The sequence below is a fragment of the Muntiacus reevesi genome, chromosome 18 (genome assembly GCF_963930625.1).
Source record: "Muntiacus reevesi chromosome 18, mMunRee1.1, whole genome shotgun sequence".
Taxonomy (NCBI): Eukaryota; Metazoa; Chordata; class Mammalia; order Artiodactyla; family Cervidae; genus Muntiacus; species Muntiacus reevesi.
The window spans coordinates 39091845-39119800 of record NC_089266.1 but is presented as its reverse complement, the minus strand read 5'-3'; the positions used below and the strand labels follow the sequence as shown (position 1 = coordinate 39119800).

At 45.2% G+C, this 27956-nt stretch overlaps 1 protein-coding gene across 1 annotated transcript in view; it reads right to left on the bottom strand.

Annotated features, from left to right (window-relative positions):
• The window catches only part of PRPF8 (pre-mRNA processing factor 8), a 32289-nt gene extending 4775 nt beyond the window's left edge, over positions 1-27514 (bottom strand). The window contains exons 1-34 of the mRNA XM_065908894.1: positions 27437-27514; positions 27138-27248; positions 26427-26595; positions 24082-24246; positions 23777-23995; positions 23429-23641; positions 23091-23216; positions 22891-22996; positions 21608-21798; positions 21360-21479; positions 21087-21276; positions 20833-20952; positions 20588-20722; positions 20117-20246; positions 19544-19740; positions 19239-19445; positions 18949-19112; positions 18395-18521; positions 18101-18293; positions 17661-17848; positions 17270-17508; positions 16915-17061; positions 16525-16735; positions 16216-16332; positions 4042-4289; positions 3760-3939; positions 3423-3558; positions 3171-3340; positions 2706-2835; positions 2447-2593; positions 2091-2251; positions 1592-1783; positions 708-945; positions 443-571 (exon numbers count right to left, since the gene is read on the bottom strand). Coding sequence (XP_065764966.1) covers positions 443-571; positions 708-945; positions 1592-1783; positions 2091-2251; positions 2447-2593; positions 2706-2835; positions 3171-3340; positions 3423-3558; positions 3760-3939; positions 4042-4289; positions 16216-16332; positions 16525-16735; positions 16915-17061; positions 17270-17508; positions 17661-17848; positions 18101-18293; positions 18395-18521; positions 18949-19112; positions 19239-19445; positions 19544-19740; positions 20117-20246; positions 20588-20722; positions 20833-20952; positions 21087-21276; positions 21360-21479; positions 21608-21798; positions 22891-22996; positions 23091-23216; positions 23429-23641; positions 23777-23995; positions 24082-24246; positions 26427-26595; positions 27138-27237 — 5505 coding nt within the window. The 5' untranslated portion in view covers positions 27238-27248; positions 27437-27514. The remainder of the gene's footprint in view (positions 1-442; positions 572-707; positions 946-1591; positions 1784-2090; positions 2252-2446; positions 2594-2705; positions 2836-3170; positions 3341-3422; positions 3559-3759; positions 3940-4041; positions 4290-16215; positions 16333-16524; positions 16736-16914; positions 17062-17269; positions 17509-17660; positions 17849-18100; positions 18294-18394; positions 18522-18948; positions 19113-19238; positions 19446-19543; positions 19741-20116; positions 20247-20587; positions 20723-20832; positions 20953-21086; positions 21277-21359; positions 21480-21607; positions 21799-22890; positions 22997-23090; positions 23217-23428; positions 23642-23776; positions 23996-24081; positions 24247-26426; positions 26596-27137; positions 27249-27436) is intronic.
• Between the last annotated feature and the right edge of the window lie 442 nt (positions 27515-27956).

Below are 27956 nucleotides of genomic sequence, written 5' to 3'. Positions count from 1 at the left end.
GTTTGGGATACCAGGATCCTGGACTGACTGCCAGAGGGGACATGCTACAGAGGAAGAGAAACTGTGGCTGGACAAATGACAGCCTAACTAGATATTAAGTATCTAGAAAACCAAAGAGTTAACTTAGTAAGAAGTAAGGGGTTACCAAAGGCTTTGAGGTAGAGAAGAGATTTGGTGAAACCGACATTTTAAGAGTGTGTGTTCCCTTTAGAAAGATGATTTCCCATAGCCCTCTTCAAGATAGGTTAGAGACCAATTATTCTTGGACTTCCTACAAGAAGAACACTTCTCAAGTTAAGTAATTCAGGGGGGAAAGTGTAAATGAGACACCCTCAAATTTGCAAAAAGAGAAATAGGGAGATTCTCTCTCACACATCCACCCAATACCAAAGAATAAGAGGCAGCAAGGTTCTACAGCCTCTCTACCCTTTAACAGGCTCACCTGCCCCAAACGCTTCTGTCCGGCCCACACAGATGTGTGAATTATCTTGAGAAACAGCTGCCCTGTGCGTGGGTTGAAGATGAAGATGGCCCCATTGATGGGCTTGGTGGTCAAGTTCCCTTCAAAGGTCTAAAGAATGGTTACATCAGTTAGCACAGTCTAGACACAATCAGCCTGCCTTCCTTCCAGAATGCACACATTTGCCCAGTCACCCTCCCATAGGCATATACAAAGCCCCACACATCCACATGCGTCTAACTCTCACCTTATGGATAGTCACTCTGTAGACATTAGTGTCATCCACAAACCAAATAATCTGGTTGGAGAAGAGCTCACCGTAGTTCTGAGAGGACAGATAGGGCTCAGTGGGCTCAGATGAATAGAGCTGCAGCCCCTTACGGATCCGTTCACGTAACACATACAAGGCAGGATTTGCCTTCATGATCTTGGCCATGGCCTGCTGTATGAGAGGCTTGCTGCCGGGGAACCAGTTTCCATAGGCACTATGAAGGGGGAAGAGGCAAGAGAGATTAAGACCAGACGAGAAGTCCCAGGAACAAGGCAAAATGCAACTACAGAGGAAAAAAGACTGTTCGCCAGGCTGAGATGAAAGTGTCTGCTCATGTACACAGAGGCAAGGAAGAGTCAGTGACCCAGATGAGCAAACCGGCAAACCTCCACCTCACCTGGGCAAACCAAAAAGCACATGTATACTGAAGTATGGGCTGGAGGGAGGGACAAATTAGGAAGCTGATGATAACATATATACCCTACTGTACATAAAACAGATAAATAACAAGGACCTACTGTATAGCACAGATAACTCTACTCAAGACTGTAATAACCTATATGGAATCTGAGTCTGAAAAAAGCTAACACAGGCGCATGTATAACTAAATCACCTTGCTGTGCGCCTGACATGAACACAGCACTGTCCATCGACTACAATAGAAAATAGAAATTAATGGGGTGGGAGAGAGGTTCAAGAGGGAGGGGCCATATGATACATCCATGACCAATTCATGTTGATGAATGGCAGAAACTAACACAATGTTGTGAAGCAATTACCCATCAACTAAAAATAATTTTTAAAAATTAAAACAAAGTATGGGGCTGATGAAAAACACATGTTTTTGAGCCTCAACTTACCTATGCAGGTTATATGCCAGGTCAATGGCAATGAGCACACCAGTGGGTGAAGGGTAGATACTCATGTTGTCTGTGGTGTAGTCCAAGAACTTGGCCCGGGCATAACGCTCGATGTCATGGGAATCATAGTCCCCCCAGCGCAACTGTATGTCAATCCAATACTTCTGAGTGGTGGTGCTATCCATCACATCCCTGAAAGTGGAGAGGGGTCAGGAGTCTAGGCTTCCAGGAAGACACTGGCACAACCAATATCCCCAGAACATCAAGAACTCTCAATTGCTCCGTCTACATCTTAAAACCAATCCCTCTCCTATTCCAGATCAGCAAGATGCACCAGACAATCGGCAGACCTGGCTGAAGGTGTTGACAGAATCAGGGGGTAGCACTGGCTTCTAATTAGAAAGAAAGGCAGCCAGGGACAATTTCAAAAGTAGTGCTGCTAGAAAAACAGTAAAATGAAGGTTCCCAGATACCCAGGGTTGGGTCAGAAGGCACTTACTTAGAGTCAGCCAGCAATGAGGGCCGGGAGACATTCCACTTATAGGATGCAAACAGCAGGATATCTGCACAGGAAGAATTCATCTTATAGGACTTTCGGGGGTGGATTGTCTCCTTCTGAACTGTTTCAATTTCCAGTGCATCCAGTTCCTGATCAAATACCTGGAGGCGAAGGTGGAAAGGTTATGACTGATTATGGAAGCCCGCTTGGAATGGGGGCTGACAGAACTGAAGATAATGGGGCAGTTGGGACCACAACAGAAGTCTCATCCTTGGAGCTGAGGGTGGATTTCCACACCCAAAAGAGCGAGCAAACTGGACTTTCTGTGGCATCCTTTCTCCTCAATTCGGGCGCACCTGACACAAGTCCATAACGATGCTCTCGTGGATCTTCTGCCACAGGTGAGCTCGGAAGATCTGGATGAGAGAGATCTTCAGCGTGGGGATCTTGCCATGCATAAAGATCCCGGTCAGGTCCAGCTGCACCTGAAAGCCCACGTACACCTGACGCGAGAAAGAGAGGGAGAGACTGAGACTCTGGTTCTCAAGACGTAGTTGAGGAGAGAGAAACCCCTGCTTTTAGCTTCCCATTCCCATGTCTACCAATCACACTCACGTTGGCTCGGTTGATGGTTGGGGACCACCAGAGGGTGAATCTACGATTGGGAATCTGGTTCAATCCTGACCGCTGAGCATTGGTGAGCTTCTTCCACTTCATGGACTCCTCAAAACCACTGGCCTTCTCCCTGGGAAACAGAAGAGATCAGGTAAAGTGATGTCCTACCATCCCCCAAGAGCACTGCTGACCTCCTGGGGTGGCTGTCTGGGAAACACCACAGTAGGAATCAAAGGCACACGAGGGATGAACTCAAGAGAGCTGTGACATGTGAGAGATCACTGCAGAGAGAAAAGGGGTTTCCCTGGTGGTCCAGTGGTTAAGACTCCACAATTGCAATGCAGGGGGTGCAGGTTTGATCACTGATCAGAGAACTAAGATCCTGTAAGTCCCGTGGCACTGCCAAAAAATAAATTAATGAATAAAAACCAACCAGCAACTGTAAGGAGAGAACAGAATCCTCACCAGAAAAGCCCCTCCCAGGTAGGGAAGTAAGTGCCCTTGAAGAGGGTGTGTTCCAGAATGCCTTCCACGCCGCCCAGGGCCTGGATCATGTCAGTACGGTAGTTGTTCAGGTTCCAGAGCTTCCCATCATGCCGCTGGTGTGTCCACCAGAAAGGGTTCTGCTTCAAAACCTAGAAGGCAAGGCAGGTCCAGTCAAGCTTCCAGGAGGCCACTGCCCCAGGTTCCCAAAACAGCCATAGTCCCCTCCAGTACCTGGTACTGTTTAAAGTCAGTTCGAACACGCCAGCCCTTATCATAAGCCAGTGTATGCCTGTCCTTCTGAAAGAGAGTGTTGATTCGAGGAATGCCACGATCCCATGAATCTTCCAGATCTTCTAGGGTCAGTCGTCTGCCAAGGAAAAAAGATCAAACTTTTAAATACATATATGAAAAGTTCAGCATTCTTCCCTAGCCAAGGATAAATATGGTCAGATATAGAACCCACTTCCTTGACTCCACACAATATGGCATGCTCTCCCCTGACCTTTAGGCAGGGCTCAAAGGTCACCCCTCCTCCCGACAGAACTGCTATACCCTCGTGGATGCCCACCTGTTCTGAGCAATGGCCTCTTGTCTCTTGAGTGCATACTCAGCCCAGACCCGCTGAGAATCAATGAACTCACTCTCCCATGGCTGTATGTAGCGATACAAATTGGGAATCAGCTGGTCTTCTTCATGGCTCATTCCTGAACGGAAGTGTGTGATACCTACATCTGTCTGCTTGGACCACCTGTTGGGGGGCACAACCAAGATTAGAAAAAAAACAAAGGCTAAAACTAAAGAAACATCCCCTTTCCCTCAGGGTCTAGCAAGATTCTTAGCAAAGTCCTACCTGAGGTCAGACTGGGGAATGAGCACATGGCCCATTGAGAGCATGCCAAGTCCACCCAACTCCTTAGGGGTGTAGAAAACGACAGGGGGGAATCGACTCGGCATCTTGGAGTTGAGGCCAATCTTGATTCGTGTCTGGATCTTGTTCTCACACTTCACCAGCAAGTCCAGGAGCTCCTGGGTGTTTACCACAGCCTCTCGAAAGTATGTCATAAGGCCAATAAGAGCTGTGTTCCACTTATTCACAATCTGAAGACAGTGAGAAGAAAGTAAATTATCAATAAGTCATTGCAGGGAGAGGGTGTGTGGCTGGGAACCACTAGATACAATTAGCTATATTCTTTTTAGTTCTCAAGAAAGAGTTGAGCTCAATGTCATTAGGGAAGTGTGTATAAATCAAAATCACTATGAGATATACTTAACACCCATTGGAAAGGCGATGAGTGAGTGACAAGTATTAGCAAGGATGTGGAGAAAATACAGTAATCATATACTACTAGTGGGAATATGAAATAGCATAGCCACACTGAAACAGCCTGGCAGTTCTCAAAAGGTTAAACAGAGTAACTGTATGACCCAATAATCCTACTCCCAGGTATATACCCAAGAGAAATAAAAACTTATGTCCACACAAAAATGTGTACATGGACTTCCCTGGTGGTCCAGTGGTTAAGAATCCGCCTGCCAATGCAGGGCCCAAGGGTTTGCTCTCTGGTCCAGGAAGATTCCACATGCCACAGGGCAACTAAGTCCATGCGCCACAACTACTGAGGCTGAGCTCTAGGGCCCAAGCTCTGCAACAAGAGAAGCCTCCGCAATGAGAAGCCCACACACAATCAGAGTAGCCCTAACCTGCTCCAACTAGAGAAAGACCATGCACAGCAGTGAAGACCCAGCACAGCCTAAATAAATACATTAATTAAAAAGTCACATTAAAAATGTGTAGACAAATTGTTCACAAAGGCATTATTCATAATAGCCAGAAAATAGAAAAACCCCAAATGTCCATCTACTGACAAACAAAATGTGGTACAGCCATATAACGAAATATTATTTATCCATGAAAAGGACTGAAATACTCATACATGCTACAACATGGATAAACCTTGAAAACATGCTAAGTGAAAGAAGCCAGATGAAAAAGGTCATATCCATGATCCACTTATATTAAACGTCCAGAATAAACAAATCCATATAGACAGAAAATAGAGGGACTTCCCTGGTGGTCCAGTGGTTAAGTATTCACCTAGCAATGCTGCATATGAGGGTCTGAATCCTGACTGGGGAACTAAGATCTCACATGCTGTGGATCAACTAAGTCCCAGTACTACAACTTCTGAGGCCACATGCTCCAGAGCCCACAGAACGGAACTACGTGCACCACACGAAGAGCCCGCATGATGCAACAAATGCCATGTGCCACAACAAATGCCATGTGCTGCAACTAAGACCCAGAGCCGCAACTACCAAGCCTGCATGATGCAATACTGAAGCCCACGGGCCCTAGAGCCTATGCTCCACACAAGAGAAGACACTGCAGTGAGAAACTCACCCACCTCAACTAGAGTAGCCCCCGCTCACTGCAACTAAACATAGCCTACAGAGCAACGAAGACCCAGCACAACCAAAAATAAATTAAACAGAAACAGATGATGGAATTAGTAGACAAAACCTACAGCATTTATAATTATGCTTGAATATGTAAGATAAACATGAACATAATGAGGAGAGAAATAGTTGTTAAAGACCCAAATGAAAAAACTTCTAGAGATAAAAATTTCAGTATCTGAAAATTTAACAAAAGCAGAGCATATTCACTGCCAGTAGACACTTACTACAAGTGATGTTAAAGGAAATTCTTCAAGCGGAAAGAAAGTACCAGATGGAAACATGGATCTACATAAAGTTATGAAGAACATCAGAAACAGTATGTGGATAAAAAGACATTTTTTTCTCATTCTGTAATTTCTATAGAAGATTAAAAGGCTGTTTAAAGCCAAAAGAGCAACAATGTATCACTGTATTTATAATATAGGTACAGTTAAAACTACAAAGAATAAGGGGAAAAATGAAAGTAAACTACTGTAATGTTATCATACAATATGCAATATAATAGACTAGTGGTCATAGTAAGACAGAGGTGTACACTGTAAACCCTAGAGCCACCAAAAAAACCAGAGAACCGTAGCTAATAATCAAAGAGTGGAGATAAATGAAAATCATACCAAAATCCCCACTTAATCCAAAAGAAACTTGGAAAATTAGTTAATCAAGTTTTCCTGGGTCTCTTTCACAGATTTATGTTATGAAACCTTTGTTTTTCTCATGTTTAAAAAATAAGTTAAAAAGAAGGCAGGAAAAGAGGAAAAAAACCAGAACAAAGAACAGATGGCAGATTTAAACTCAACCATATGGATAGTTATCTCAAACTTAATTGGAGTGTTTAGACTACTCATATGGCAAAGACTGTTCAAGTGAATTTAAAAAGCAAGAACCAACTAAGTGCAATCTGTAAGAAGTTAACTTTAATTATAATGACATAGGTTAAAAGTATAAAGATGGAAAAAGACATCCATGTACACACAAAACAAAGCTAAAGGGGTGGTACTGATACCAGACAATGTAGACTTTAGAGCAGAGAATATTACAAGGAATAAAGGACATTTCATGATGATAAAGGAGTCAACTCATTAAGAAGATATGATAATTCTAAACATACTGCATACTTAATAACAGCCTCAAAATATATGAAGCAAAAAAAATGATGGACCTGTTGAAACATTAAGACTCAAAAAAAAAAAACAAAGCATATAATTATGCCCAAGGGTATGAACTATATATATTTCTTGTGAGAGTGTCAACAGTGCTCTTTCTATCTACTGAAGTGTCTGTGTGCACTAGTTGTTAAGTTAATTTCTAATTCCAGCTGTATCTTCAGGTACATGATAACAGCATTCCACCTGGCACACTCCTTGATCATCACTCATATGCAGGTTTCTGAAGAAAAAAGTTTGTCTCAGTGAGATGGCTCCCTACTCCCCTAAACCTGCTAAATTCCTGATGACTCGTTGGTTTTCCATCTGCAAGCCAAATATGTTTGTCCAACTTTCACTAAATATTTAAAAGATAGCAGAGTAGTATGAATTTCAGACATCCTTTGATGCTCAAAAAGTATAAATTTCTGGGAAAATGTCATGTGTCTTTATATTATAAGCTTAGATGAGTTTAATAAAGTGAATGGTATCTCTGAAGCCAAAAATAAAAAGAGGAGCCTGGAAGGGGAAATAAATCCACGACTTCCAACACTTTTCTTTCTGTAATTGACAGAAATAGACAAAAGAAAAAAAAAAAAGACTAATTAAAGGCCTTGAACAACAGAACTTACAGAACCTAAATGACATCTGTAAAACTCCAACAATAGCAGAATACAGATTCTTTTTCAAGTACACAGGAGACAGTCACCATATAGGCTAAACCATAAAACAAGTCTACATGAAAAACTAAGATCATAAAGATCTGACCATAACAGAATTAAACTAGACACTAGTAACACAGAAGTACCTGGAAAAACACCTCAATATTTGAAAGTTAAACAGCATACTTGTAAGTAACCTATGGGTAAAATAAAAACTCACAAGGGAAATCAGAAAACATTTTTAACTGAATGAAAAGGAAAACCTATCAAAATTTGAGGGATGCAGCTAAAGCAGTGCTTAAAAGATTTTTCAGCATTGAATATGTCCATTAAAATGAAAGATCCAAAATTGTCATTTAACCTTTACTTTAACAGACGAGAAAATGAAGAGCAAACTAAACCCAAAGTAAGCAAAAGAGCAGAACCAATGAAATAGGAAAGAGAAAAATAAAATTAAAACAAAACCAAAAGCAATTTTTGAAAAAGATCAATAAAAAAAGAGAATAAACTACAAAACACCAAAAGATATAATCAAGGTTTTAAGGTAAGGAAAGTTTGTCAGACAACTGTTGAAGTGAAAGATCACACTGGCTGGAGTTATCATAGGCATCAGCCTTGAGCAAACAGTATTCAGGACAGGCAGTACGAAGTGACCCCAGAGTGAGGTAAGAGCCGGAACCAAGTCACAGAAGCAAAACCAAGCATCTGAGCAATAGACCTATAGAAGCAGCTGGGGGCCAGAACGGGCTAGATCTGGGAGTAAAGCAAAGAGACCTCAACAGGATACCTGAGGCTTAGTAATAAGTTCTCTGACTGTATCTGGCCCTTGGAATCACAAGCTGCACGGTCTGTATCACAGAACACCCCAGTTCTGCTGTAGCTACTAGTGCTGTATTTCTGGTAGGGAATAAGTATGAATTCCCAGACAGCGTCATGTTCCTTTAAGAACAGCAAAAGTTTCTGGGGATGAGAGGAAGCAAAAAGGAAATAACACTGAGTGATTCCATGTTCTGTGTACCATGGTTAAGAACTTCACACATATTATATCTTCATAAATGAAATAAATTCAACGTACATAACCTGCCCATCATAATACATGACGAACTTGGAGTGCAACGGGGAAAAATAAAACTGATGTTAGGACAATGGGATTGTTGGTGTTTTCTGGATTTTGTTAGTATTTAATTTCATTTTCCTGTAAATGAAAACATAACTATTAGAGAAATTAATAACTTTTACTGTATCCTTTTAAACCATGATATAGTAGAGAACAATTTTTTTCTATTTAAAACTAAACATATGGCTGGGGTGGGGATAGGGGAGACAAAGAGGAAGAGAGGGTTTTTTAGGGCATGAAAATTGTATGTTATTTTAGCAATGGATATGTGTTCTTATGGGCTTCCTAAGTGGCACTAGTGGTAAAGAAGCCATCTGCAACCCCTGGGTTGGGAAGATGCCCCAAAGGAGGGCATGGCAACCCATCCCAGTATTCTTGCCTGGAGAATTCCACAGACAAAGGAGACTGGCGGGCTACAGTCCATGGGGCTGCAAAGGGTGAGACACAACTAAGTGACTGAGCACAAGTATTCTTATACACTTGTTCAAACCCAGAGAATATATACCACACCAAGAGTGAACCCTAAGGTAAACTTGGGACTTTGGATGGTCACAATGTGTCAATGTAGGTTCATCTGTGGTAAAAATGTACCACTCTGGTGAGGGATGCTAATGATAGGGAAGGCTCTACATGTACAGGCACAGGGATTTTATGGGCAATGTTGGTACCTTCCTTTTGATTTTATTATAAGCCTAGAACTGCCCTAAAAAATGTTTATTAAAAATAAATAATGTAAAATAAAAATCAAAACAAAAAAGAATAGAGAAATACACCTACTACTGGGCAAAGATGTTTGTTTCTTCTTGGCTTTAGGCTTTAAGTCACCTACACATGCTTAAAGGGACTCCCTAGTGAGAGGGAGAGAAGACAAGGAACGACAGGAGTTCCTGACGGTCCTCCAGAAGCTAAAGTAGGTTGTACCTCATAGGTCAGGTGCTTAAACATGGTATGTTGCTATTTTCCTTCTGTTATTTCTGGCACTTACCAATCTTGTTTAAATGTTCCAGTCTTATTTCAAAGCCACTACTAGGATTGAATCAAGGCAAATTGGAAGTAGTCAAACAGAAGATGACAAGCATGAACATCGACATTCTAAGAATCGGCAAGCTAAAATGGACTGGAATGGGTGAATTTAACTCAGATGACCATTATATCTACTACTGTGGGCAGGAACCCCTTAGAAGAAATGGAGTAGCCGTCACGGTCAACAAGAGTCCGAAATGCAGTACTCGTATGCAATCTCAAAAACGACAGAATGACCTCTGTTCGTTTCCAAGGCAAATCATTCAATATCACAGTAATCCAACCCTTTGCCCCAACCAGTAACGCTGAAGAAGCTGAAGTTGAATGGTTCTATGAAGACCTATAAGACTTTTTAGAACTAACAGCCAAAAAAGATGTCCTTTTCATTATAAGGGACTGGAATGCAAAAGTAGGAAGTCAAGAAACACCTGGAGTAACAGGCAAATTTGGCCTTGGAGTATGGAATGAAGCAGGGCAAAGGCTAATAAGAAGTTTTGCCAAGAGAATGCACTGGTCATAGCAAACACCCTCTTCCAACAACATAAGAGAAGACTCTAAACATGGACATCAACAGATGGTCAATGCCGAAATCAGACTGATTATATTCTTTGCAGCCAAAGATGGAGAAACTCTATACAGTCAGCAAAAACAAGACCAGGAGCTGACTGTGGCTCAGATCATGAACTCCTTATTGCCAAATTCAGACTTAAATTGAAGAAAGTAGGGAAAACCACTAGACCATTAAGGAATGACCTAAATCAAATCCCTTATGACTATACAGTGGAAGTGAGAAATAGATTTAACGGACTAGATATGATAGAGTGCCTGATGAACAATGGATGGAGGTTCATGACATTGTACAGCAGACAGGGATCAAGACCATCCCCATGGAAAAGAAATGCAAAAAAGCAAAATGGCTATCTGAGGAGACCTTACAAATAGCTATGAAAAGAAGAGAAGTGAAAAGCAAAGGAGAAAAGGAAAGATATTCCCATTTGAATGCAGTTCCAAAGAACAGCAGGGAGAGATAAGAAAGCATTTCTCAGTGATCAATGCAAAGAAACAGAGGAAAACAACAGAATGGGAAAGACTAGAGATCTCTTCAAGAAAATCAGAGATACCAAGGGAACATTTCAGGCAAAGATGGGCTCAATAAAGGACAGAAATGGTATGGACCTAACAGAAGCAGAAGATATTAAGAAGAGGTGGCAAGAATACACAGAACTGTACAAAAAAGATCTTCACGACCCAGATAATCACGATGGTGTGATCACTCAGCTAAAGCCAGACATCCTGGAATGTGAAGTCAAGTGGGCCTTAGAAAGCATCACTATGAACAAAGCTAGTGGAGGTGATGGAATTCCAGTTGAGCTCTTTCAAATCCTGAAAGATGATGTTGTGAAAGTGCTGCAGTCAATATGCCGGCAAATTTGGAAAACTCAGTAGTGGCCACAGGACTGGAAAAGGTTCGTTTTCATTCCAATCCCAAAGAAAGGCAATGCCAAAGAATGCCCAACCTACCGCACAACTGCACTCATCTCACACGCTAGTAAAGTGATGCTCAAAATTCTCCAAGCCAGGCTTCAGCAATACATGAACCGTGAACTTCCAGATGTTCAAGCTGGTTTTAGAAAAGGCAGAGAATCGCTTCTTGGCCTTTTGGCTAAGATCAAGTGTAGAAAAGGCAGAGAAACCAGAGATCAAATTGCCAACACCCACTGGACCATCGAAAAAGCAAGAGAGTTCCAGAAAAAATTTCCGCTTTATTGACCATGCCAAAGCCTCTGACTGTGTGGATCACAATAAACTGTGGAAAATTCTGAAAGAGATGGGAATACCAGACCACCTGACCTGCCTCTTGAGAAACCTATATGCAGGTCAGGAAGCAACAGTTAGAACTGGATATGGAACAACAGACTGGTTCCAAATAGGAAAAGGAGTACGTCAAGCTGTATATTGTCACCCTGCTTATTTAACTTCTATGCAGAGTACATCATGAGAAACGCTGGGCTGGAAGAAGCACAAGCTGGTATCAAGATTGCCGGGAGAAATATCAATAACCTCAGATATGCAGATGACACCAACCTTATGGCAGAAAGTGAAGAAGAACTAAAGAGCCTCTTGCTGAAAGTGAAAGAGGAGAGTGAAAAAGTTGGCTTAAAGCTCAACATTTAGAAAACTAAGATCATGGCATCTGGTCCCATCACTTCACGGCAAATAGATGGGGAAACAGTGGAAGACTTTATTTTTTTGGGCTCCAAAATCACTGTGGATGGTGACTGCAGCCATGAAATTAAAAGACGCTTACTCCTTGGAAGGAAAGTTATGACCAACCTAGACAGCATATTAAAAAGCAGAGACATTACTTTGACAATGAAGGTCCATCTCGTCAAGGCTTTGGTTTTTCTAGTAGTCATGTGTGGATGTGAGAGTTGGACTATAAAGAAAGTTGAGTGCCGAAGAAATGATGCTTTTGAACTGTGGTGTTGGAGAAGACTCTTCAGAGTCCCTTGGACTGCAAAGCATTCCAACCTGTCCATCCTAAAGGAGATCAGTACTGGGTGTTCATTGGAAGGACTGATGCTGGAGCTGAAACTCCAGTACTCTGGCCACCTCATGGGAAGAGCTGACTCATTGGAAAAGACCTTGATGCTGGGAGGGATTGGGGGCAGGAGAGGAAGGGGACGACAGAGGATGAGATGGCTGGATGGCATCACCAACTCGATGGACGTGAGTTTGAGTAAACGGTGGGAGTTGGTGATGGACAGGGAGGCCTGGTGTGCTGTGATTCATGGGGTCGCAAAAAGTCTGACATGACTGAGCGACTGAAGCGACTGACTAGGACTAAATGCGTCCTGGCTCCAAGCTTGGGCGAGCAGACTGCCCGTACATAAAGCAAGAATGAATGGTGCACCTAAAGCTATAGCATCAGTAATGATTACAAGTGAGTCCCCCATTTTACGGATGAGGGAACTGAGGCCCACAGTGGGTGGGTGACTTAACTCAGATCCCAACTAGTAACGTGGGAAAGCTAGGACTGAACCTAGTTTGACTCCTGAACCATTATTCTAACAACTACATCACACTGCCCCCCCTGACCTCTGGCTCTAATCTCTCATACATCTATTCCCTCGAACCCTGCCTTCATGCCCCAGGGCCACCCATGTCTTTTGGTCTCTTCCTTCTCCCCTCTCCCAATATCTAGGATTCCAAAGGGGCCAGCACCTTTGACTCCCTGCATCTGGTCCCTCATGACTCCACAACAGCCCTCTGACAAAGCCCCAATCCTAAATCAGCACTAGAATTGATCTACTTTCTCCAGCCCCTCGCTGAAAGCTTGAATAGCTGAGTCCTTCTGGGAAGAGGTACTCACTCACAGTTGTCTTCACTCTCTTAAAACCCTCAGTGCACAGTTTCTTCAACAACTGAATCACACCCTCACTGCTGTGCTCAAGTCCAACATCCTATGCCCCTCACTCAAGCCCTGGCAAAACTGAAAAAAGCAAGATTTGTTACAGCTTCCCACTACACTTACCTACATTCACATCAATACCGACCTCTTTCTACTAGGTTCAGAGGATGCTTCCCTCTACCTATTCCTGCTAAGCAGACACCACTCCATCACTTATCACACGTCTCTGCTGCGCTCAAAACGCTGTTGGCTCCCTACTGTGCAGACTCCCATCATTCCCATTTAAAATACCTGCCGTGACTTCTCTCTCCCTCTAGGTGGCGTCTCATGTCCCTCCTCCTCCAGCTGCTCTGGCAAACTGACAGTCCCTGCTGTCTCCACTCCCTCACTTCCCATAAAGCCTCACCCACTGCAATCTGGCATCTCTCCCCACTATTTCTGAAACAGCTCTTGCTAAGGTCACCAATGACGTCCTGACTGCCAAATCCAATGGCTACTTGTCAGGCCTTATCTGACTGAAACACTTTTAGGCAACTGACACTGTTAAGTGCCTGTCCCGATTCCTGACAGGCTTGGCGCCCAGGGCCCGGCACTTGCCCAGTCTGGCCACACTGCTGCTCAGTGTTCCCTAAGGTTTCAAGCTCATCCCTCTGCTCTTCTCGCTCCTTACACTTTCCCCAGATAATCTCGCTCATCTTGAGCTTTCAACCATTGCCTTTATGCTGACAGGCTCTTTTTTTTTTTTTAGTTCTACCACTTTATTGCTACCAACCCATCTCCCTCCACCCTCGTGCACACATGCTCAGTCATGTAATCCCATGGACTTCAGCCCGCCAGGCTCCTCTGTCCATGGACTTTTCCAGGCAAGAATACTGGAGTGGGTTGTCATTTCCTTCTCCATGCTGACAGGCTCTTAAACCTACGTTGCAATCCAGATATCTTCTCCACGCTCCAGGCTGCAAAGTTATCTCCACCTGGACATCCTATAGGAACCTCTAAGTTCCCCCTAACCTCTTACTTTCTTGTCTCATTTCTCTCCCTGGAGCTTCAAACCTGTAATACTTTTTTTCATCAAACCTAAGAGATACCACTAAGAGGGACAAAATACATACACTTATATATGGATATATTTACCTTGGAACTGAAGAAATGTGATTTCGGTGTCTGCTGGAACCTCTATCTGGATGTTTTCAGAAACATCAAACTTCTTACCCCCTCAAATAAATCCATTTATCTTCTCTCCTAAACACACTCTTCCTGTAGTTTTCCAGTTGGTGGCTCCATCATCCATCCAGTCACCCATACCAAAAACTGAATGTTACTTTGACTTCCTTTCCCTCTGGCATGTCACCACAATGAAGCTTTGCTGACTTTTATCTACTAACTACTTATCAAATCTGTTCCCCCTCTGTCCCTCTACATTCACTGTTCCCATCATTTTTATCTGGCCTTCAGCAGAGTCCCCACACCTCATCTTTATTCCTATTCTTCTGAATCCATCTTCCCCACAGCTGCACGAGTGAACCACCTAACACAGAAACCTGAAAGTCACTTCCATGCTCAGGACCCTTATGTGATTAATGAAGCGGTGATGACCTCCATAATTAGCTCTTGCTTATCTATTCAGCCTCCACCTCTTCCACAATTCTATTGCCCTAAACTTTTTATGGCCCCACAGACACTATGCTTGCTACCTCTTCATACCTCTGGCTGAAAGAAATCCCTCCCTCACCCGTCTCTCACACGTTATTTACTTCGGGAAGTCTTTCTCCCTTTCCCAGACTGGGCTAGAGTCAAGAACTCGAGGACTGTGACTGATCCCCAAATAACATGAGAGCTCTAAAAACATATGGTACTATAGTTCTCTTGACTGCATGTCTCTCCAAGTAGGCAGTGAGCTCTAGGAAGGCAGAGACTCCCTCACAGGCAGTGTGTGTGTATGCCTTGAACACATGGAATGAATGAGTTAGACAACTCCTGTCATCTGACTCTAGATGATATAAACCAGCCTAAGACGACAAACAGTTTTACCTTGCACTATACCCCCCAAAAAAAGGTATCATGCGGGTTTTGCGATAAGGAGTTATCATTTTAAAAAAAAGGTATCCTTACCAAAACTATTAAAAAAGTATACTAAAAAACTGAAAGCCTTCTTTATTACATATTTAAAGGTATAGGAAAGTCAGAAGGGGAGAAAATGCTACAGCTAAGAGTTATTCTAAGACAAGTCAGGAGGAGGTGATTTTTTTTTTTTAATCCACTGGGGCATTTTATTTCTATATATGTATTATACACATTGAAAAAGAATCCCAGGTTAACCCCCCATGTGTTTTTATGTCTTGCTTCTTTGTGGCCCACAGTGCCAGCTGAGTTGTCAGTATAATGAATCCAATCTGATGGGGCAAGAGCAGAATATTCTGCCGTTTTTCTAAATTTTTGAGTTGCACAGCAAATCTGGGGCTGATCACATCACGACAGTTATTTAATCTGCCTGTGAAGTTCCCAATTTTGCCTGCTTTGTGATCACTAGAGATTTCAAATTCACCAGTATCACGCTGCCTCATCACCACAGTTAGAAACTGGACAGTGACTCTGAAACACAACCTAGTAAGAACCTAGACTTCCCTTTCTTTTTGGTGTAACTGATGCTCTTGAGAGCAACAGCCAGGAAATTCATGTGCACCATATCTAGAATGGGAAAACAGCAGAAAGAGCAAGACGGCTTTTTAAACCTTGAAAACACGTAAGCACACAGAGTTAAGTAATCTTCAGATTACTCTTTCTCAATTCCAGCTGCCTTCCAAAGGGGTGGAGTGGGGGGCTTTGGAAGCAACTGAAGAAGAAATAAACAAAGATACCTTGTTATACTTGCTTTTTAACATGCATGCTATGTTAAAGGTCAAAAGATTAAATGTATGGCCCAGATAACAAGCCTGGGGAAGACACAAAAATGGTGATTTTTGTCCAAATTTAAAAATCCCACTTCTACTCTCACCTTAACTTAGAAGCATCACCAACTACATAGATGCAGGCTACAGAATTCCTACAGGGAATTCTCAGGAAACCACTGTGAGCTGATCTGACACTCCAAGCTGCTGTACCATGAAGCATGGAGACTGCACACTGAGCACAGCTGGGAAAAAAGAAGGAGAAAGCAGGGAAGGGCTGAAGGGATGAGACGGACAGAGGACTCGACTGTTGTGTGTACCTTCGTGAAGGTGGTAGAGCCGGAGGCCATCAGAATTTGACGCACACGGTTGTGGAAGCGCTGCATTGACTCATCATCCACACGCAGGAAACACTGAGCCGTCCGCTCTTTAGTAACCTAAGTCACAAGCTCAAGGTTAACTACCTCTGGAAATGCCAGAAGAATAAGAAACAACCCTGACACCATTAAGACCTAGCCTCCCAGTAAGGCCCAGCTGATAGATGAAAAGATATGCCACGTCTCTCACCCCTCATCCGTGAAGATGGAGGTGGGCCTACTCCTACCATCCGGCCCCACTCCAGACTGTACCTCGTTCTGTAGGTTCCAGACCCCATCCTTGTGGGTGAACTCCTCATAGCTGGTTCGGCACTTAGGCAGGATGCGGCACTCAAAGCCACACATGTTGAACAGCAGGTTGGGGTTGTCCTTGCTGTACACGGACACGAAGCTGTTCTCCCACTGGACTGTCGTCACTGAGCGCGGCAGACGGTTCTTGATGTCCCAGAACACTGCCCGACCCCTGCCCACAGAGCGCACAGGGTCACGTCGGAGCTTCCCTTCACAGGCCAGCCAGACTGATGACGTCCCGACAGAGCACACCCTCCCACCTAGGACACCCCTCATCAGTTCCCTTTAATCGTCCTCTGGGTCCCTCAAGCTGACACTCTTCCAGCTCCCACAGCCCCAACTCAGACTCACAGGTTGACATCATGCTTCATGAGGCGCATGCGGGCGTCTCGGGGCCAGCACTTCTTGTTATTGTAGCCAACAATGTTTTCGTTATTGGGGTCAGGGTGCTCTGTCAGGTAACGCTGGATCAGGTCCCGAGCCTCATCTGCTGTGAACCTACACAGACAAGGTGAGTAGCTGAGGCCCAAGGCACTGGGATCTCGTGAGGCCTACGGCTCCACCCCAATCCCCACCCTACTCACAGGACTTCATCCCATTTCAGAGCGCCAACCCGGCAGCAAGTCAACCAAGGGACAACAGCTGTTTCAGAGGCTGGGCATGGACCTCAACACCCTGTAAGGGAAGACTCCAGGCAAGCCCTCACCTGAAGAAAATATGGATGCGATCAATGTATCTGCAGAAGAGACGGATGGGGTGGGCGGCCTCGGTGGCTATGTCTTGGAAACTGAGAAAATCATTTGGCATCTGAGGTGGCCCGGCCATCTCACTGGCTCGGTGCAACCCCAACACAAGCAAGTCCATCACCAGGCCATAGTACTGTACGATGAAAGAGGCAAACTGCAGGCCTCTGATGATTCCATATGAATTTGTATGGTTCATGTCCTAGAAAGAAAGACAATTCTTAACCATAGCCAAGTCTCGGGGTTTTCAGGGCCCATCCTCTTTTGCCTTCCCCCCACCAAGGCAATCCCAACTCAGTGGGCCAGACCATCCCCTGCTTCCATAATTCCTTGCCACCCTGTCCCAAGACACACCTTGTAATTGATAACGACGTTGTTTTTGGCTGTCATGTAATCAGCTATATTGTGGTCTACAATGAGACGCAGCAACCTATTGAGCAAGGTCAAGTCAATCTTCTCATACATCTTCTCAAATCGTGACTCCAGCATGACATTGCACTCACCCTCGCTTGTCTCCCACACATCCTGCAGGTTATTGATGCCTAGGGGGGGAGAAACACAAAGCTCTAGCAGGTTAGAAGTTCCCTTTCAGGACTAGTGCCTACAGTAGCCATCACATTCCTATCCAGATCATACGACCACTCCATTCATTCACTTGGACTGCTAGCAGAGTAAAATTGCTCAGTGTAACATCAACACCATTTCTTCGGTACCAGGCATCAAGAGAGTAAACGAATTATGCTATCTGGATGAGAATCTCAATGTAAAAATCAAGGCATCTGCCTTCCTTTCACCTTGGCACCACTTGTAAACAAGCAGAGGCGGCGGTTCTGTGTCTGCAGGCTTGATCCAGGGTGGGAACAGGCGGCGCTTGTCAGCTTCATACCACAGGTACTGGTCCAGGTAGGCATCAGTGATCTTCTCCAGTGGCTCCACATCATACACTGGCACCAGGTGGCTATAGAGGTCCATGAACTCAATGCCCACCTGTGGGACAAGTAAGCTGGCTCACACCAACCCACCAAACACCCTGGGTGCCATGAATGAATCACACAGCCAAAGGAAAACATGTGGGGCATCTCACTCACTTCTTTAAAGGCTCTCTGTGTGAGGAGGTGACGCTTGATGCGGGACAGCGCCTCATGAGGGTTGTCATAGGCCTGCTCGATTAGGCCTAGCTCCTCCCTCTGGGACTGGTTTAACCGAGACTTCACACTGACAAGGCAGAAGAAAAGGTGAATGAGGGCACTTCCTTAGTGGTCCAGTGATTAGGAATCCACTTGCCAAAGCAGGGGACATGAGTTCAATCCCTGGCCTGGGCAGGAATACTTCACATGCCATGGGGGTAACTAAACCCATGGACTGTTTACTTCTGAGCCCGAGCTCCAGAGCCCATGCTCCACAAAAGAAACCACCGTGATGAGAAACCCACACACTCCAAGTAGAGCAGTCCCTGTTTCCTGAAACAAGAAAAGGCCCAAGGGCAACAAAGAAGACCCAGTGCAGCCAAATATTAAATTTAAAGTCTGAATGGGAAAACCAAGAGGAAGCCATCCCCAAAAAGGCCTTCTTTGGACTCTAAAGATGATGCCACTCTGTATCCATCACCTCCCTACAGGAACCTGTCTACTCTACTCCTCACCTGTAAGCTTCCTTGAGCCGCTCCAAAGCCAAGATCAGCAACTTGGTGTCATGCTTGTAGGAGAGCGGGGGGAAGGGGATGGGCGAGAATCTACGGCTTTCCAGCCAATGCACAGTAGTGGTATACACTGCCACAGCTTCCTCTGCTGTGATGTAAGGACCGTCCTGCAAGGTGGACATGAGAATCAGCTTCCCACTGCAGCCTCAACCCACCAGGGCCAGACATGGTCCCAACTTTAGTCTGCCCTCCTGCTTACCCTCGTGCCCCTAGCCCAGCCTACGCTGCCTAACCTTTAGGTAGTTGTGCTGCCGCTCCTGTTCTGCCTTCAGGTAGAGCCGAGTCAGGCGGCCCAGGTTCTTTTTGCACACAGTTTTGTCTACAGTGGCCCCGCGGCGGATGCGTTCTCGGTTGTAGTGGGCAGTGTTGGTCCACCAGTCCGCCTTGGCCTTCACATACCGAAGAATCATATTCTCTATCGGTGTTGGCAGCCCAGGGACCTGAAAGAGCAAAAGGCATGATGAAAAAGTGACAGGGGCTAAAACAGTCCAGGAGTGGTAATCTCCAGGCCCCTCCATGAGCCGGGGAGACCACCCACCTTCCAGGGAATGTTGGCCTTCCAGCAGCGCCAGGCCTCACTGAGGTGCTGCAGGATGGTCCGGGCCTTGTTCTGCTTGATCCCCTCAGGCATCATGTCCAGGATATCATGCATCACAGCGGCCCGAAGTTCAAGGTCAAAATGAGACTCCACTCGCTGCTTTGTTACCGTCTTGGCCACCCCCTTTGAGTGCCGGCCTAGAAGTGAAAGTGGTTAAAAGCAAGACTTGTTGTTCCTACTAAAGTCTCTGCTTTCATGTCCGTTGATAACCATGGTTATAGTGAAATCAGTAAGCATGAATAAAGCCCAGCACATGCAAGACACAATATGTCTGAAAAGATTCACAACAATTCTTCTGAGGCATTTCCATCCTGTAGATGCTCGCTGGCCTTAAGGCCCCACAATGAAGCCCAAGAAAAGAGAATACTAGGTCAGATTCATTAGATCCTGGGCCTTAGAGGTGATCTGACAGGAAGGGATGCTCAGTCTCAAACAAGGACGAGGGAAGGATCAGGAGCACACGTGACCTCTATTCTTGAATGGGAGAAGTCAGACATGGAGAAAACCACTCACCTTCAAACTGCCGGGCCAGGAGGTTGCCCAGCCATCGCTCTAGCAAAGGGGTGATGCCACGCATGAAAAACAGCCAGACCCGCCAGCCAGCAGCCCAGAAGCCACAGCCAGGGCCCTTCCCTACAGGACCCTAGGATCCCAAGCAAAAGTCAAGAACACAAGTTAGTAATTCATTCAGACAACAACAGAACACTGGGCAGAGGTGGAGCAAAGAGCACAGGTATGGCAATAAAGGGGAAAAAAAAGCAAACTATTTTAAGATCTCAATATTTAAAATGGAGTAAATGAGGAAACCAGCAACTGAGATTTTCTTAGAACTAAAGGTGGGCTCTGGGGAGAGGTGTTGAGATCTACAGGACAGCAGTAATAACACTCAGAGCCTCTCTCCAAATAGGTCCTTGGAAAGAGCCCTGACCGATGTAAAGACTAAGATGGATCTGATAATATGAATGCACAAGGGCAGGCTCCTACCGTGTTGAAGCGATAATAGATAAGGTGCTTCAGGTCCTTGCACATACGAATCTGCCGCATCAACTTGTATTTGTAGCGGTACATGCCCGTCAGCTGCCCCACGTGGGCGAAGATATACTGCAACCCATCTGCCAGCTGCAACACAGTGGCCCCAGCAGGCTTTAAGCTAGAGCCAGCTCCATGATCAGCCCAGACTTCACCCAGTTTCCCCACATGGGGCAGGGCCTGGGGATTCCTAGCCTCACCTGGAAGGCATCCACATTGCCCAATCGATACTGCACATGACTGTCCACCACCAGCTTAGTTAATCGCAGAACTTCTCGACACAGATGGAAAGCATTTCCAAAACGCGATTTCTTTCTTTCCTGGAAAAAATGCCAAGGACAGAAACAACACTAGTCAGCAATGCTCTGGACTAGATGCACGCCTTCCCAAGAGGCCAGAGTAAAAACCAGTCCATCCCTCAGCCCAGGACCCTCTTAAGATCCAATGCAGGTACCTTGGTGGTGAGCGTCTTAACAGGTTTAAGGTTGAAGTTGTAATCCAGGTGCAAATAGTTGAGGTTCTTACGGTGAATGAGGAGGTTGAGCATGTTGTAGCCCTGGCGGCAAACCTGTAGCCCCACCTCCACCCAATCCAGCTTGGTAGACTGGAAGAATTTGGTGGCTTTGAAGGATCGGAATAGATACCTGGGATGGGAATAAGGAGTGAGAGTGAGCCTCCTGATCACCACTGGAACAGAAGGCTGAGTAGGGGCCCAAGGGTACCTCACCTCTTCTTTTGGGCTTTCGGGGGCCGGTGCTTCAGGGCATTCAGCACATAGTACTTAAGCAGCTTCTGGTAGGAAACCCTCACTTTCACAGGCTGCCCAGCAGGACAATGCTCCCGATACCTGAAAAAACACACCCATTAGAGCTTGGCCCACCTCTCCCTCCAGCAGCCCTGCTAAAGGCTGTATGCCCACCCAGCTGGAGTCTTTAATCCTATACATCCACTACTCTCCCCAGGTAGAAGCCTTACCAGTTCTTAACAAGGGGGATGTCTAGGGCCCGGCGAGTGCGACCAGAGCGTAGGTTGAAGGGCCGGGGGGCCCAGAGCAGGGCGATGCCATTGGCTGTATTGTCTGTATAGAGGGGTGTGTCCTTCAGAAAGGGCTCCACAAACTCTGGGAGCTCGAACTCCTCATCATCATCTGGCAATGGTTCCTGGCTCTGAAAGAAGAACCCCCAAGGGTTTAGCTCCCGCTGAATTGGGCAGAGACCTGGGATGAGAGAGAAACTCTCTGGGGTCAAACACAGTGGCTACATCTGCTATGGAAACTAGGCTGCCTGACAAGAGAAGCCCTGAAGAGCCAGAGCAAAGGTGGCCAAGGGAGCAGAGAACAGGGCAGGGCCAACTGGGCAAATAAGCAGCACTCCTCTCACCCCAACTGGCCTTCCAGAGGAGTCCCCAGTACCAGGGAGAGGTAAACATGTAATCACCTCCTGTCCAAGCTCCAAAAACTGGGCCTGGGGAAGGAGATCTATTTACGTTAAGAACATGATGGAACATGAATCAACATCAAAAACACTGTGCCAAGTATAAGAAGCCAGTCACAAAAGACCACATACTGTACAATTCTATCTATACAACATGTCCAAAATAGGCAAATTGATAGAGACAAAAAGCAGATTAGCAATTGCCTAGACATGGACAATTCAGGGGAAATAGACACTGACTACCATGGGTGCAGGGTTTCTAAGGAAACGAAAATGTCCTAATAACTGTGGTGATGGTTGCACAGCTCTGTGAATAAACTAAAATCATCATATCATACACTTTAGATGGATGAGTTGTGTGGTAGTGAATTACAGCTCAAAAAAAGGATTTAAAAACACACTGGAGAGACTTCCCTGGCGGTCCAGTGGATAAGACTTTGCACTTCCAATGTAATGGACGCAGGTGTGATCACTGATCAGGGAATTAGATCCCACATGCCACAACTAAGGCCTGGTGCAGCCAAATAAATAATAAACAAAATATTATGAAAAATAAAAAATTTTTCTAGAAACAGACCAGAATAAGATTAGAGTCCCAGGGGAGAAACAATAAAGCCCAGATGGGTAATCACAGAAACCAAGATAATATCAATTACTTGGTTTGAGTCAAGTGTCAAACTCTCACATTACAGTTCCCCTCTTACAGCTCGAAGGGAACACTTAAGGATGGAAATCATGGCTCCCTCTAGCTGAACTTTCATCTAGTCATGCTTCCGCCCAGTCAGGAAATCTCTTTGAAGAGCTGAGCATGTCCCTTCCTCTCACCTTGACAGAGTGTCTGTGGGAAATTGGGTTGATCAAAGGGTCAAAGTAGAAAGCTGGCAAATCAGGATCCTCAGTTTTGATGAACACAACATTAGGAGTGTGGTACCTGCAATGAAACAAGAGCCAGCCAAGGTTCTCCCCCCCGGCCCACCTGAAATGCCAGCCACCCCTTTCACCCAGTTGGGCTCCAGCTCTCTCACCAGGTGAGGTGCACGTGGTGCGGCAGGTTGTTGTACAGGTAAGGAAACGCGATCTTGTACTCGGTGCGGATAGGCTGCCGAATGATGATCTTGTTAATGTCATTGAATTCATTCCAGTCTTCATCCCTAGGGCACAGAATCAAGGGTGAGCAGCTGGGTTGGGCAGTTTGGAAACTACAATGGGATCTAAAGGATCAAGATTAGATTTTACAATGGCTGCTTCATATTGATGTTGGGCAGAAACCAACACAATTCCGTAAAGCAATTCTCCTTCAATTAAAAAGTAAATTTAAAATTCATTTTTTTAATTTAAAAATACTCTACTCTCTCCAACTTACTGTAGGTTGATATCTCGGACAAGAGGCTCAAATTTGGGGCCTCCAGGAATGGCCATATTAAGTGCCTTGGATGTAAAAAAGGCCTTCAGATCAAACAGATAGAAGTAATTGTCATCAACCAAGTCTGTCAAGAGCTGATTGGCCAGGCGGTAGAGAGTAGACATCATAGGCAATGTGAACTGCCAGCGCTGATAAGTGGAACCATTCACATACCTAGGGAAAAAAGAGAGGCCCATGTAAGTCCAAGTAGGTGTACCAGCTAGCCAGGTCATGCTACCTACTGGTCTCCCAGGACCCCCTCTGGAGCTGCAAACCCTCACAGGAGAGGTAACTCCAACTATCACTTACTTCCGGCTATCCCTTAATGGCTGGTGGTCATAGAACCAGTCCAACACAGGGGCATCCTCCTCAGGGTCCAGCTCTAGCTGAATGGCTTCCAGTGGTTCAACATCGAGGATATTGTCAGCATAGTCCAAAGGTGGCTCCTCATCATCAAAAGGGGGAAAACGCATCCTCTTGAAATGCCTCCTGTCTCTTTTTTCCCGACGCATCATAATCCACATTGACCTGGAAGTCGACAATGTCATGCAACCATTTCTGCATAGTGCCCCCTCAACCGCCACCACCAAACCCCACATTCCAGTCCTTCTCACCCCCACTGGGAGATGTAGACAGGCTCAATGACCCAGGGGATCTCATTGACAAAGGAAATGGCTCCGGTAATGTGGTACAGCACAGGCACATCCCGAATCTGCTCCCAAGGCATAGGCATGTTCTCGAGGAGCTTGAGGACTGCATGCGGCATGTACTTGAGGGCACTGTAACAACAGGAAGAGATGATTAGAAATGACAAGGTGTTCTGCAACCTGAGCCATGCAGAGAAGTAACAAGGTATCAAATTCCACACAAAAACTGGCCTTACAGTCTAAACTCCTAAACATAGTACACAGGCCCTCTGTGACCAGGAACTCTGCCTCCCCACCTCCAACAGTGCCACCTTTTTTCTTAAACATCACTGTCCCACAATACTGGGTTTCAGTTCCTCTAAATCACCAGCAATCTCCCTAAAAACAGCTTTTAAGCTATCTCACGTTCTATTCTCTCTGTACCTTTCACTAAATAATAAAATATTCACTATACTTTATTTTAACCATTTGTCTGTTATGTCAGTAGGCCATAAGCTCCAGAAAGGCCATTACTTCCTGATCATTGCTATATCCCTGCCACCTAGCACAGTTCGCAAATACTTTCAAAATAAACACAACTTCCATTGCTGTCTTGGACTAGTTCATTAAGTGGCTAACACTTCTGTGTAAAAATGAAAAAGGATCTCCTAAGGTATTTGTACCTGTATTCACCCACCTTGGGAAAACAAAAGGATACAAAGACCTCAGGACATAACTACCCTTGAACCTGAAAATTCCTGTCACTTAGGAGTTACAGGCAACAAGGACGTACAGGTGTCCTGCTCTGGGCTTTACTTCACTCAAATATAGAGACGTCTTATCATTGTATCAACAGGACAAATTAAAAACTCCTGTCCCAGATCAGGGAAAAGAATCAGAACAACAAAGAACATAACTGAGAATATCCTACATTGTTGGTAGTAACATAAATTGTTAGTCACTAAGGAGATTATGGAGGTTCCTTAAAAAACTAAAGAACAGAGATACCATATGAGCCAGCAATCCTACTCCTGGGCATATATACAGAGAAAACCATAATTTGAAAACAAACATGAAGCCCAGTGTTCACTGCAGTACTACTTAAAACAGCCAGAACATGAAAACAACCTGAATGCAAATCAACAGATGAATGGATAAAGAAGATGAAGTACATATACATTAATACAGTGGAATACCACTCAGCCATAAAAAAGAAGGAAATAATGCCATTTGTAGCAACACAGATGGACCTAGAGATTGTCATACTGAGTGAAGTCAGACAAAGAAGAAGAAATATTGTATGACATCTCTATATGTGGAATTTAACAACAAATAGAATCTACATTGCCGGGAGAAATATCAACAACCGCAGATACACAGATGACACCACCTTTATGGCAGAAAACAAAGAACTAACTAGCCTCTTGATGAAAGGGAAAGAGGAGAGTGAAAAAGTTGGCTTAAAACTCAACATTCAAAAAAAAATTCAGAAAAAAAAATCAAAACTCAACATTCAGAAAACTAAGATCATGGCATCTGGTCCCACCACTTCATGGCAAAGAGATGGGGAGACAATGCAAACAGTGAGAGACTTTATTTTCTTGGGCTCCAAATCACTGCAGATGGTGACTGAAGCCATGAAATTAAAAGACGCTTGCTCCTTGGAAGAAAAGCTATGACCAACCTAAACAGCATATTAAAAAGCAGAGACATTACTTTGCCAACAAAGGTGCACCTAGTCAAGACTATGGTTTATCCAGTAGTCATGTATGGATGTGAGAGTTGGACTATAAAGAAAGCTGAGCACAGAAGAATTGATGCTTTTGAACTGTGGTGTTGGAGAAGACTCTCGAGAGTCCCTTGGACTGCAAGGAGATCCAACCAGCCAATCCTAAAGGAAATCAGTCCTGAATAGTCATTGGTGCTGAAGCTGAAACTCCAGTACTTTGGTCACCTGATGTGAAGAACTGACTCACTGAAAAAGACCCTGATGCTGAGAAAGATTAAAGGCAGAAGGAGAAAGGGACGACAGAAGATGAGATGGTTGGATGGCAGCACCAACTCAATGGACGTGAGTTTGAGCAAGCTCTGAGAGTTGGTGATGGACAGAGAAGCCTGGTGTGCTGCAGTCCATGGGGTCACGACTGAGTGATTGAATTAAACAACAAATGACACAAATGAACTTTATTTAAAATGTATAGCCACCCAGATGTGCTGTGTGAGAACATTAAAAGTCCCAAAATGACAGCAGCTCTCCAGGACTGAAACATAAGAGACAAGGAGAAGGAAAAGGGACCAAATTCCAAATGAAATAATTCCAGGATGTTCCTTACCCCAAGTACACCCTTTTATCATGCCGAAACTTCCTGTTGGTCATGTCTCCATGGTCTCGGATGATCTTCCTGACATGTTCTGGAGGCATGTCTTCCTTCTGTGCGTCCACAAATCCAAACTTCCGCTTTTCCGCATAGCGCTTGGCCTGCAATTGCTGCCATTTTCGGGCTGCAAAAAGACCTCAGTTTAAAGACCTGCACATCATTAGCTTAATCCCACCCCCACCTCTCATCCTAAGCTGAGCTTCTGTCAGGATGACTAACAGAGGGTGGGCATCCAGAAGGAACGCTCCCTGACAAATTCTCTTGTCAACTTGCTCTGCTTTACTTTTTTTAATCTTTGCCAGCTATTTATCAATGCCTAGTATTTTTGGTACAGCTAATTAAATCTTTTTTTTTTTTTAAACTATCTATGTTTCTCTGCAATTTAAACCCTCTAAGAGAAAGGGTTTTGTTGGCATCACTATTGTATCCTCATTGTCTGGATCAATGCCTACAAGTAATAGGCACTTAAAAAAAAAAAAAAAGGACGGTTTCAGAGACTCGATTCGATGAAAAAATAAATGGGGGCTAATAAGTGCACTAACATCTAATGTTTTGACACCTGACAAAACACGGAAAGGGGGCAAAGCCGCTGCGCGCAGGCGCACACCCGCGCCCCCGCGCCCCCCGCCCCCCCCCGCCGGCGCCGCTCCCGTACGCTTTCTTCACCTTTCTCCTGCAGCTTCTCCTCCGACATGTAGTCTGGCAACGGGGCTAGAGGGCCAGGCACCGGGTTACCCGGCCCTCGGTAAGGAAATACTCCGGCCATGCCCGGAGAATCTGGGGAGCAGCAGAAGAAAAAAAATTAACGAACAGGCCCCAGGCCCTCAAGAGGGGCCGCAGAAACACGTCGAAACCCACGCCTGCAGTTCCGCCTCGCTCAGAGTGCGCCGGCCCAGTCCGTCCGGCCGCTCAACCCCACCCTAGCCTCCCCTCCCGCAGCCTGGCCCTTACAGTCCGCCACGCACCCCTACAGCCCCTCACACAGACGGACGCTTTTTAGCAAGGCAATGGCGGCAAGCCTACGTCCGCTCCGCGTTCCCAAAGCCAGGAAGTACGTAACCCAGGTTCAGCGGTTGACCCAATAGGCGCCAAAGTACTCAGGCGGTTTGGCGAAATCACCAATTAAAGTTGCAATTCGGACAGGAAGGGGCGGGACCAATAACGGAAGTATTGAGCGCGAGGGGGTGTGGTCGGAATGGATGCAAACCCCTCCTTCCGCTTTTTTGGAACAGTTTCTAGGGCTTCAGCGGCTAGTGACCCGAAAGTGAAAGTGTTAGTTGCTCGGCCGTGTCGAATTCTTTGAAACTCCACGGACTGTAGCCCGCCAGACACTTCTGTTCATGGGATTCTCCAGGCAAGAATACTGGAGTGGGTTGCCATTCCCTTCTCCAGAGGCTCTTCCTGACCCAGGGATCGAACCCGGCCTCCTGTATTGCAAGCAGATTCTTTACCGTCAGAACTACCGGGGAAGCAACTTTGCGACTC